The sequence below is a fragment of the Anser brachyrhynchus genome (genome assembly GCF_964034855.1).
Source record: "Anser brachyrhynchus genome assembly, chromosome: 13".
NCBI lineage: Eukaryota > Metazoa > Chordata > Aves > Anseriformes > Anatidae > Anser > Anser brachyrhynchus.
Window position 1 is genome coordinate 18,626,470 of NC_137708.1, and position 12,371 is coordinate 18,638,840.

At 37.4% G+C, this 12,371-nt stretch overlaps 2 protein-coding genes across 31 annotated transcripts in view; one reads left to right on the plus strand and one right to left on the minus strand.

Moving 5' to 3' along the window:
• AMMECR1 (AMMECR nuclear protein 1) overlaps window positions 1–12,371 on the plus strand; it is a 107,057-nt gene that overhangs the window by 61,054 nt on the left and 33,632 nt on the right. For 8 of the 27 annotated variants that reach the window (XR_013939025.1, XR_013939026.1, XR_013939027.1 and 5 more), the window contains exons 3-5: window positions 1,206–1,316; window positions 1,721–1,824; window positions 4,528–4,584. Coding sequence is in view for 18 of the 27 variants with exons in the window: in XM_080554459.1 (XP_080410585.1) it covers window positions 1,206–1,316; window positions 1,721–1,824; window positions 4,528–4,584 (272 nt within the window). In the remaining 9 variants the exon portion in view is untranslated. Of the gene's footprint in view, window positions 1–1,205; window positions 1,317–1,720; window positions 1,825–4,527; window positions 4,585–11,211; window positions 11,793–12,371 lie in introns of those variants that run through there. The other 19 variants (XR_013939033.1, XM_080554465.1, XM_080554464.1 and 16 more) reach the window with 7 other exon arrangements.
• Window positions 1–12,371, minus strand: part of TMEM164 (transmembrane protein 164) — a 120,217-nt gene that overhangs the window by 23,294 nt on the left and 84,552 nt on the right. For all 4 annotated transcript variants that reach the window (XM_080554497.1, XM_080554496.1, XM_080554495.1 and 1 more), the window contains exon 7: window positions 3,293–3,501. In XM_080554497.1, the coding sequence (XP_080410623.1) occupies window positions 3,316–3,501 (186 nt within the window). In that variant the 3' untranslated portion in view covers window positions 3,293–3,315. The remainder of the gene's footprint in view (window positions 1–3,292; window positions 3,502–12,371) is intronic.

The following is a 12,371-nucleotide window of genomic DNA, read 5'->3' on the forward strand; positions in this document are numbered from 1 at the left end:
TAGTGCACCTTGCTTCTGTCAACCTTTGTGCAGCATGGCTCTGGCCTTCATACCATGAGTGATGCATGTTTATGCCTGAATAGCCTTCTCACAAAAACTAAAACCAGATTTAAGGGGAAGGGGCTGAAGGCACGTGTTTGTTTGTTCTGCAGAAACATGGTCCTACTTGTGATCAAGAGTACTGTGTCAAAAAATAAGAAGTCATTTCAGTATTCTTAAGCCTACTAGTAAGAGAAAGTGCAGGTGTGTTTGTGTAATTCACTTTGATTTGTCTACTTTTTGGAAAACATATATATAGAGAGATTTTGTGTACATGTATGTTCATATGCTTCTCTATACACACCTGTTTATCTCAGGATTACAAATTTTAGAGCTGAGAGAGTCCTCCTTATCCAGGAGCTGTGTGCAATTCCTTGAGAAATTCATGTTTGTGTAGCTTTCTGATGTATGTGTATTGATACAATGCTACAGAAATATAATGAAAACTTTGGTCCCAGAAGGTTGACTGATTCCTTTTTCACTTAGTTTCTGGATTAATACAAAGCTGTTTGTTAACAGAAATATTTCTTTGCAATGGTCACACTTATATTATGGTGATGTATACAGCTTACTAGGGGTTTTGCTCCACTCCAGTTTGTTTATGAGATTCTTAAATGCTGACTGTAGGTGATGTGGGATTCATGGAAAGAATATCCTTTGTTCAGGTAGTCCTTTAAGTTTGGAGAGTGTTCCTAAACTTGCGTGTCTTCCAAGGATTTCTGGTAGTTTCTTGTCTGCAGTGTTAAAGACAAAAGTGTGTTCAGGTGGAGGGCTGGTTAATGTGTCACAGGTATTCTTCTCTTCTGTTAAAGGTTCTTTATTTATAGATGTCTAAGGAGAGGCTTTTCCCATTCTCAAGAGAAGGCTAACTGGTAACAGTGCAAGACATTGAGTGTATCGTGTGTGCTACCAAGCAGAATTTCGTTCTGGCTATTAAGTATTCTACTAGTCTTACTTCCTGCTACTTTATGTGAGCAACGTCTCTATAGCAGGCAAAAGAATGGCAAAATACATTTCTAAATGCTGTGCCCCCCTCAGATACAGTTACTTTAGACATTTGGCTTCCCCTTGCTCAAAACGGAAGAGCACAGTTGCTGAAATTCCACACTGACTGTCAATATTGCTTATGTGATCATGTCTTTTTTTTCCTCTCTTCCCTAAAACAGCCCACTGTTTGTAACGTGGAAGATTGGTCGAGATAAACGATTGCGTGGATGCATAGGTACTTTTTCCGCCATGAACCTGCATTCAGGACTCAGGGAGTACACACTTACTAGGTAAGATTTTGTTTCCTGCAGCCTTGACTTAAGTACTTAAATACTCTACTGGGGAGTTGATAGGTGTGTTTTGGTTTGCTTTTTTTGGCTGTGTCACTGTACTGATCAATGAAAACTTCTATCTCCCTTTGCTAAACATCATTGTCTGGTTATTTGACTACTGATGCCATGGGATTATGGTTTCATTTAAACCATAACTTGATCCTTTGTATTATTTTTACTGGTTTAGAAAACTACTCTCCAGTAGCTTATTGTAACTGACTGTTGTAGTATTTTTTTCCCAGTGCTCAGACAAATTTTAAGCTTAATAGTTAATGTGAGGGCAGAAGACCAGAAAGTCAGATTTTGGGATTATCCTATTCACGCTTCTAAAACAGCAGGTATTCTCACCTCTTCTCCATCAGGTGCTTCCAATCAGCTGCAGTTAATTTAATGCTACAAATTTCCATTACATGTTACTCTTCAGATACATCCGAGCCCCTGAGTGGGAAGCTTCTGGATGAGGGAGGTAAGTGATGATAATCCTTCACTCCCCGGCAGCATAATCCTTCATTTTTTTTTGATCTACACCTAAATTCATTCACCTTAATATTGTTCCATTTTCTTTGCATAGAGTGAAAACTAATCAGTTTACCACTAGAGCTAGTAGCAAGCTTTCTACTTTCTTAAGTTTATTTTCTAAAGAATCAATGGAATTTTGTCCACTCAGTTATAATAGACTGTTTATGGTGCTTTAAAATAGAAACTATAATCAGGCATGTAAATACCTCTAAAATTATCATCACTTAAAATAGTTGGTGCCTCCAGATCACTTTAGATTGGAGGCTTTCCTCCATTATGGGATCTTCCTCTTTGCTGTTAAAGCATCGTGTCAATCCCAGTATTAAGTAATATTAATATGAGGAATGTTCTTTCTTACACGTCTCACTAGTTTGTTACAAGCTGTTCATTTTTTGCTTCTGTCTACTCAACTTGAAGGAATCAACTGCTGGAGTTCCGTATAAACTTCTCAGACCTAGTTACTTTTATTCTGTTGGCTTTATTTTGTGCTGTGGAATATTTGCTTGTGTCCTTTAAAACCTCAGCAATCAAAATGGTCAGTGAGAAGCTTAAACTCAAAGCAACTCCTCTGTTGAAGGTTAAATGTCTTATAATCTTAAACATTAGTGAGCCAGACTGGAGGGGGGCTCCTCCAGCCCCCTGCAATAGAATGCTTTTCATTCTTCACAGTGCCCAATCCAGAACAGTGAGCTTGTACAGAAAATTTCCCTCAAAGACTAGGAAGGAGGTGATAGCCAAAAAATAGTTTTACAAAATGATAAAATATAAGAATGAGGAAATGGAAATGTATCAGATATCTCTTACCAGAATGGAATTCTCACACTTGAAGCTGAAAAGTAGCTGTTTGAAATCCTTGCAATTGTATGATGTATGCAAACAGCAGTATTGCTAATAGATTATCCATTGTCACAAATCAAATACTGCTGTACTCTTGCATAATTTTAATAAATGCTTAAAAGATTCCCATTGCATCATTTTAATTCTAAAATCTGAAGTCATAATATATGTGAAGTGATGCAAAAGTAAAGGGGACTCAAATATTTTCAGTGCAGTATTTAAGTAATGGCCACATTCTTTGAAGGTTATACCAAGCTATCCAGAGGATAATTCAGTAATATTCAAGAGAAGAAAAATGAAACTACATACAAACATATTTTTCTAAAATTGTTGCAAGTAAAATGTTATGCTATTTTGTGGCATATAGGATTTTATTACCTTTTATATGGAGCCTTTTTCACATGGATTGCACCAAAAATATTTCCTCGTTTTTAAAAACAAACAAAAAGACAACAACAAAACAAGTAAAAACGAAAGAACTCAGAAATTACTGCTGAAGTGTAAAGTTCCTATTTGAATTTACTAAAAAAACTGTTCTTTAATCTCAGTCATTATTTAAAAAAAATAGATAGGGATACCTGGAGCAGTTTCCTTCATGGCATTAGTAATTCCAGCTACAGGGCTTCCAGCAGAGAGCGTTTGAGGAATAGAAGCAGCTTTGAAACACCTGTGGACTTCTGGAGTTTGGAGCTTCACAAGCCTTGCCTGGAGGTATCAGAAACCAGGGCACTGTAACTTGATCCAACAGTATGTGGGCAGTAGGCTCTTGCAGAAGATAGGGCAGTTCCTGAAAGTAAACAAAAACTTCTTCAGGGGTGGCAAAATTAATCAGTAAAGTAGGTAGTATGAATGGGCTCTCCATTTCAGAAAGTGGAACTTGACCAAAATTTTCAGTCGAGGATACAGGCAGATATTCTTCTGACTTTATTTTACTTTAACACTGAAAGGCGCTTTTCTTCAGTTACTCTGAAGATACAGCATTGCTGAAAAGAACCAAGTTGTCTGTCTAGTTCGTTCTTACCTTTTTCAGCACCCTCCATGGAATTGTGGCGAGTTCACATCAGGCAAGTTCACATCATTACCAATATACTGAATAGTGCTTAGAATCTCAATAAATCAGAATTTCCTTGATCCTAGTAGTGATCTCTAATTGTATATTGCGTACAGTGTGTAGTGTATGCACCTCTACCTGTGTATAGCAGTATAACTTCTTTCAGATAACAATGATTGTTTGTCTGTGGTTAACAATTTCCTTCTTGGGACAAGGACAAATGCACATTTATAAAACCTTTTTTTGGTCTGTATACAAAAGCGGTGAAGAATTGTGACCTAGTATGTTTCTTTTCCCCATTTTGAGCTCTGTAGGTTGTTATGCTGGTATGCTAGTACATTCTAAACAGGAAATTTATGTAGAATGATTCATCATTAATTGGATGCATCTGCCTAAGTTGTGAGGAGGGATGAGAATACCCATAGTTAAAATGCTAGTGCTGTATTCCTAATAAAATCTTAGAATTCAGTTTTCTCTGCAGTTATATCAGTGACACAGGAAGGAAGTATCTTATTAAAATCCTTTGCAGAACGTTATGAAAATATAGATTCAGAGTTAGTGACTTCAACATAATTTTACTAAGAGGTTAGTTGAATAAAATATATCCTTTTTCAAAATGTTTCATTGTATTGCATATTTAAATTAGGATGTAAGAAGTTTATAATGGGTAAAATAGTTCTTTAGACTGAATGTGTGAATATCCCATCTGAATGCATAAAAGTAAACCAATCCAGATTATGAAAAATACCTTGTGTTTTCCAGCTCCTTCAAGAAAATACACTGAACTTGGAAGCAGGTTACCACAGATTTTCATAACAGGTTGATAAACTACTTTCTTGTGTGTTCTGTTCAGCAGTAATACTTTAAATTTTGGCACTGAAGTTTTAAACTCCTGCTCTTTTACACCTGAGATACTGAATGAAATGGTTTCATTTATTTTATATATTTTAGTTATTTTTTCCAGACATTTCATATAATTGGAAGTCATACTTCACACTTAGATCTAACAAGTGTAGATGTATCAATTAAGTTTTAACAATTTTTATCATGTCAAGGCTAGAATATGTATATATTTTTTTTCCTTCCCCATATAAATATATATATATATGTATACATTTTCCTCCCTATGTATATATATATGGGGAAAAAAATAGTAGAGAAGAGGCAAATAAAGAGAGACTGATTATATGGATTATATGACACACAAATCTCATGTCAGCAGAAAGCAATGAAATGAAACTACAGGGCTGCAAGCCTTAAGTGGATTAGCATAATGGCTGAAAACCAGATTTAAATTTTCAAGTAATATGTAAGTCACCATTCTTAACTAGCATAGACCTGTCTCTACTGACTGTATGATGTAATCAGTCTTTTTGTTGTGTGTTCCACCTGAGAATTACGGCTACCTTCAGACATTCAGCCTCGCTTCCATAGATGTGGTTGGTCAAGAAATGCAAACAAAGAGGGAAGCTTGGGATGAGAAGTTTAAGAATGAAGGCAATGAAACTTGCAGCCCAACTTTCTCTTAATTGAATTTGGGTGTAGAGTCTACATGACTACTGGTGACCAGTTCACAACTAGTGACTAGACTTCTATTGCCCAGTATTTATCAACAATTTCAGGAGTCAGTCCTTGCTGCTGCTATATCGCCTGCCTTCTCTCCATGAAAAACTCTGTCCCCTTCTGCCTGTCCCACACAGGAAAGCTAAATACCCAACTACAAGACTACAGTATGGCAAACGTGTTTAAGGAGTAAAATAAAAACCAAAATTGAATGACCAATCACATTAAAATAGATGTTGGCCTTATTTAGTTAAGATTAGAGGCAAGTATTTGTACAGACAGGGCATCTCCCCTCTCTGTTGAGCCTAGCTTAATTTCTGTTTAATTCCTGTTTGTTTTTACTAATCATAGCCTCATCTGACCTTCCCTCTATCTTCCCGCACGACCCAGCACTAACTTCACAAAGCCCTGACTATTGGGCAATGCTGCTACGGATGAGGATAGTCATTGCTGCCGGCCCAGGGCGAAGCTTAGTCGTGTTGCTGACTGTAATTTTTGAACGTGGGGAGTGGGCGGTGTGCGGGGGCATTATATATGTTTGACTTCTGTGAACAGGGAAGGTCACAGCAGAAATGTCAGTCTGAACTAATTCTTGCCAATAGCATTTCACGTAACGTTTCAGAGTGCATTGTTGCTTCAGTGTTGCCCATTGATAATACTTCGCAGGTTGTGGTATTGATTTATAGCAGACAGCTTCTGAAAGTCAACTTTTTTTTATACAATTACTGCTCTGTGTCTGGTGTCAGCCAATGCAAAATGCCTGATAATTGCGAGGCGAAGCTTACGCTGTCACTTTCAGAGTTAAATTCTGCAGAGCGATGTCAAGTCTTCTCAGCCTGAACTCGCCAGTGTTGTGCTATTCTTGTACGTTCAACATTAAAGCCAGGAAGCATAATGGTGCTTCTGTTGCTTCCTTTTCGTTTATGTTTCTATGAAAAGCAGGTGTGCAACAGGGAAGCTGGCTGGCAGATGGAATTTCTAGCATCTGTTGCTTGCCTCTGAGTTTTCAAGGTCATCTTAATGAGGCAGAGGGCACAGGCTGTGCTGCTGCTATAGGATGACCAGCAACAGATGGAGAATCTCAAGGTGAGAAAATATTCTTAGGGAGAGGTGCGGTAACATAGCTCTGTGTCTAGTTGAGTGGATGGACAGCCAGTGCCTCCCATTAAGCATATGAGGAGCCAGTGGCAATATACATTTGGAATTTGTAACTCCTAAATCCCACTTACCCCGCATGACCCCATTTAGTTAAGTTTTTAGTGGGGTTGCAACCTATGAAATCCACTCAGCTTTAATAAACCTGGTATACACGCTGTCAAATCCATTTGAACCAGTGAGGATACAGGCAGCTGAGGCTTCTTGGGTAGTTGCAGCACGTCTTTCACTCATGCCATCATATCCCTCACTGAGTGGCAGTCTTAGCAAGTCTGCACTGAGGAGTGATTTCAGAGCATCTGATGTTCCTGGGGAGGTAATGAAGTGAGGTACCGAGGTGATACTTAAACCTCAGGTGTCTGGCCCTAATGGAAGTTCAAGGATACTAAAGGAGTTGTAGGACTGTTTCTCTGCTAATCTATACTGTGAAGCCCACTGAAAGTTTGGTAATTGAGGATGTTGCCGTGATATGGACAAAAGCTGTGTCTGAAAGAGATTTAGAAATTTGTAGGCACTATGACCATGTACTATGATTTCTCTGAAGGGAGGAAGGACTAGCTGGTTCAGAGGAGGTGGGGCTGTACCTGAGGAAACAAGAGGCCATATCAAGGAAATACATGAACTTAAACTAGTTTTTACTAGATTAATTCCAAAAACATCTTCCATCATAACTCAGAGATAAAGTGCAAGGGCTAAAGATAGGGCATCTTAAGGTATTTTGTTATGTGGCCACAGGATTTGTCAGCTGAGTCAATTGCCAAAATACGAAATAGTTGAGATGGTTGTGTTTTACTAGGTGCTTTTACTCATCACTAAATTTGAGGTCTGCTGGCCTGTATTGTGCCTTTTTTTTTACCTTTGCGTGTAAATGATTTGCAAAGGTAGCTGTGATTTTTCCCCTTTCCTTACAGGCTTAAATGAGTTCTATTTTTAAGTCCTCAGTGGTTGTCACACTTGAGCCACATGCTGTTTCTTCCATCTTTCCCCTCACATACACAAAACAAAGTGCAGGAAATGAAAGAGAAATTCTATCACAAATGAGTACATTCCAATTAAAATCAGTAATGGGGGGAAGAAGTACTTAAGGTGATCTTTGTCAAGTATAGTTAGACATCGTTTTTGTAAGAAAATGGATTCCTTAAGTTTCCAAAATTGGAGTCTAAAGGCAATTTAATCAGGTTGTTCTAGTGCATGTGTGAGGTAGGATGTATACAGAGATACAATCTCTTTTATTGGACTGATGCGGTTGCATAAAACTAGATAAGCTTTTAGCTTACAAGCCTTTCCATAAGCAAGCTGTTAAGAGATCCTTTTTAGTAATTAAACCTCTTTTCTTTTCTTTTTCTTTTTAGTGAGGCAAGTTAATACTTTATTCTGCAGAAACTTCGTCAGGTTTTGATTGTTATTTTATGTTTTCTTTTGGCTCGCCCTTAAATTTACCTTTGTGTTCCCTTCTGATTATCTTTTGAAATTATAACTTAGCATTCGAGATGTTAATATAAGAGCATAGGTGGTCCAGAGGTGGTCTGAACATTCGTAGTGTTAGTAAAGATAAGGTGCATGGTGTTAACATTCTTTTTTTTATAATCTTTATGAAAATTGCAGCTGACTTAATAGAATTGTCTTAAACTCCTAAGTCAGAACTGGGTCGAAGTATATTAAGGAAGTTCAGCAGTAAACTTTCCTTTACAAACTGTTATTTATATATATATATGTGTGTGTGTGTGTGTGTATATATATATAAAATATATGGTGGGGTTGACCTCCAGAGGTATTTATTAATAGCCTTAACCCCCCTTATTATTATCCAAAATGCTTAGTTAAATGCATAGTTTAAGTATGATCGCTGCTTCTAGTGAGATATGAAATGAAAATATGATGTATTGGCACCTTAATTTTTAGATGATGTCTGACTACCTTAATGAAATTCAGGCAATATTATTGTAACAGTGCTATACAGACTCATGTTTTGCCTGCTGCATTATCTGTATAGAGATTAGGTTTTACTGAAACGTGGAGCTGTTCATATTTCTAAATCTCATCTTAGACCATAAAAAGTTGTTGCTGAACTATTGTAGACATGAATTTTGCAAATAACACCACTTTAATTTGGGTAAATCCTCAGATCTGTCATAGTGGAATATAATTGTTTAATAGTAAAATGGATTATGATGTAAACTCACAATAGCAGAAACGCCAAGTGAAGTACACAAATTTGAATTTATTGAGCCATGCTTAGTTATTCTACGTGAGTCAATTCAGTAAGTCGGTCTGTAAATGATTTTGTGCATACAGTGCCTGGTCTTTATTTCAGGGAACTGTTGCTTACCAGAACTGTCTCCTGCCTTTTTTTCAAAAGGACAAAGCTAAATACCATACTGGCTCTAGAAACTGGGGGAAAAAACCTTTTGCTTTAATGATGGGTTAAATGTTTCTCCTTATTTCATTAAGAAATGAAAATGAAATAATGTTGTTGTGGAGGGAGAAGGAGCGTGCCTTAGTAAGTATGCTGCTTGCACATTATGTGTGTGGGGAAATAGTAATTTTGCCTTTTTTTTTCTTTATTAAAAACGTATTGGTTTTGTAATTGTTAGCTTATTATTTCTGAGAAAACCTTGCTAGACCTGTGGACCTAATGGTAGATGATGGTCTGTTTCCTTAGCAACACTTCCTGAAAGAAAGCAAAGGAAAGCACTACAAAAAGGAGGACGGTCCTTAGGTGGTTGTTGTTTTTAGGAAAGGAGGAGTGCATAAAGATGCCCTACCAAAGCTTTTAAATACATGGAGGGTTATCAAAATACTGGTAATGATTTTGCTGGGAAAACTAAATTAAAGAATATGAATTGTTAGGTATGTATGTGGGGGGAAGAATGCATTACTCCGTTTGGTAGGATAAACTTATTCTGAGAATTGACTTGTTTATGAAAGGTAATGAAGGATTTTGGAGAAATGGAATTCTAGAATTCAAAGTGATCACAGAATAGCTGTATCTGTCTAAAGTGGCTCAGGGAAGCTGGGAGGTTTTCTGCTGAGGTTGTCGTAAGTGCTAGGTCTCAGCCTTAGGATGTAGTGTAAGTAAGGAAACTGAAGTAAAATACTTATTTCATTGTCATATTTTTAAAAAATGCAGTTAAAGAGAACATGCATTAAAACCCAGGAATTTCAAAAATGTGCTTCTTGTAAAATGCATGCTTTGAAAAAGCCACGAATAAGCAAGTTGACTTGCATTAGTTGAGGTAATTTGTAGTACTGGGCATAAATCAGATATTCCTGAAATTTGACTGAATGTGAATGAGTAACTGGGGACAATCCAGCAATTACTCAGACTTTCCAGATGGGTTTCCAGGAGGAGCCATGTCATTTGTGACTCTGGGCTTTCCCACGATGCTCTTGTCATGTACTTCCCACACAGTCTCCTCCTTTTATGTAAAGAAAATGGTACACACCCTGTGAGTTCAAAGACAGAGGTCCAGGTGAGTTGAAACACTAGTTGGGTTGAATGTCAGATTTGTATTTGACTTTGAGTATTACTTGACATAAGTAATCGGGAAGGAGGGTGGAGTTGGGGAAACTGGCCACCCTGGTTTTACTAGTAAAGCTTAAAACTTCATTGCCAGAATTCTTCTTTTTTTCCATTACTTGTATGAATTGTTGTTGTTACTCCATGGTTTTTGGACAACTCTTTCATTTTGTTGTATGATATTCTTAGAGAGAAGGTTGTTCAAATCATTTCCTAAAAAAATCTTTTAGAATGGAAATTGTTTTCAGTTGAGAGTTTTAATCACTTCTTAAACGCTACAAAGGCATACCAGGTTAAGGGCCAGTGCTGGGGAGTACCAGACACAATTGTGTGTTGACACAGAAGAGAGGCATAGATACAGAATGCATCTCCCAGCAGTTGTGTTTAAAAAAAAAGATTTGGAAACTTGTAGCTAGGATAGAGTAGAAGTTGGCACAGAAGTTACCTGCTTCTGGGCAAGCTCCTCTCACTGGCTGTTCTCAGCTCCACGGGAGATGCTCATTTTTAATACTGAGTAAGGGATATTTCCCACCACTTCATTACTAAGGAAGAAAAAAAAAGCTTCCCACTGCACATACTGGCCAGTGCTAATATGTGCTAAACACAAGCAGTACCTTAACACAGTTTGGCTCTCACTTCCAAAGGCATTGGAAACTGAGGTGCAGCTGTGGTATATTAGCTACCTGGCACAGCAGGAATAAAGGATGTGTTTGGCTCAAAAGCTACTTTATGTGAAATCTCCTGTTTTAATAGACACTATCAGGGATTAAACGAGGTCAAAGGAAAAAGAAATGTTTCTTACACTTAGAAGCTGTGAAAATCTTTAAACTCTGTAGCTTTGTGTGGGAGGGACTGTGGGAAAGGAGTCTCAATTAAAGTTTTCAGTCTGTCAGCACCTCCTCCATTTAGGTGTTTTCTGATGCTTGCTTTTGAGCCTGTATTAAAGAAGCAGCAGCACGAACTGGGTGTGGGGGACTGGGTTCCAAAAGCCCTCATTATTTCTGTGTACTTCAACACAAAAGTCGTGAAGCTTTTAAAATCTGATTGATACTTATTTTCATAGTCCAGAGTAAATGAGAATTAAAGTGCTCTTGTAAAGTACAGTGGGATTTTATGGTGTTTTTAAATAGTGCCAACAGATGCTTGTTTCTAAAAATCATTCCAATTGCCACCAGGAACAGAGAAGCTATGCCTTGTGTCCTTTACAGAGCTGTACAGTTGATGTAATAGAAAAGCTCTTGGAAGAAGAAATGGCGTATCTGCTTCTGGTTTGACTTAAGCAGCCACATAAAATGCTGAAGAATGTCTGAAGACACCCAAGTCTAAACACACCTCTGATTCTGAGGTTCTCCATAAGTCTCATAGGCCTCAGCACGCTTCATTATTTCTGCTTTTATCATCTACATATTTCTGGGGATGATAACCTTGAATTTAAAAATGGCTGTAGTGCTACTATTCATTTGATGCTTTAAAATAGGATGGAACCAATTTTTTTTTTTCTAACGTAATTTTAAAATACAGTATTAGGGACAAAAGGAGCCCAGGTTAGTTTTTTTTTTTCCTGAACTGTTGATGCAGTTTTCAAATCATGCCGTTTTCAAATGTACTTTGTAAAAGTATATGGATTGATGTATGTACAGTCCATAAAAGTGTGTATTAGTGCTATCCTTTATTTTAGAAACAGAAATTAAATGTCGACTTCTTGGCTGTGTAAGTAACAATGTATTGACATAGTTTCTAATTCATCTAATGCTGTGAGAATATGGAAATAAACAGTTCCTTGGAAACATTTTTGGAATAGACATCTCCATATAATTTTAACATCACAAATTTCTACTTTTATGTTAATTTTCAAAACTTCTAATTAAAACTTTTCTAAATCTAATTCTGTGTGTTTTAATAAGCACACTCAGAATCACTTTTTGACCATAGTGGATAGCAGTTTTTTGACCATCAGTGCCAATTTGCAGGCTACAAAATCTGTTAGCTTGCATGCTTACATTAAGGTTTGTTGTTCTGATGCAATGGTGTAATGTTTTTTCTCACTGCATATTACTTGTAACAAAGGGCCAGCAGACATGCCCGCAGTCTGTCAGGCTGGACAAGTACACATATAAATGACTCCCACAAGAACTTAGGGAACTTGTACAGATGTTAAGGAGTGCTCTGATGAGCCTGAGTACAGCTCTTGGGAAATTCCCCATCTGTCATAAGCTGCAGGCCCAGCGTCACTGAAAAAGGCCTTTGTGATAATGGCAATTACTTGGGTGTTGTGTAAATCAGCATCTCAAATACGGTTTATTAAACTCATAGCAGCAAGGAAGTGTGACTTTGTTAATGATGTTACACCTTCTTACTTTTTATCGAG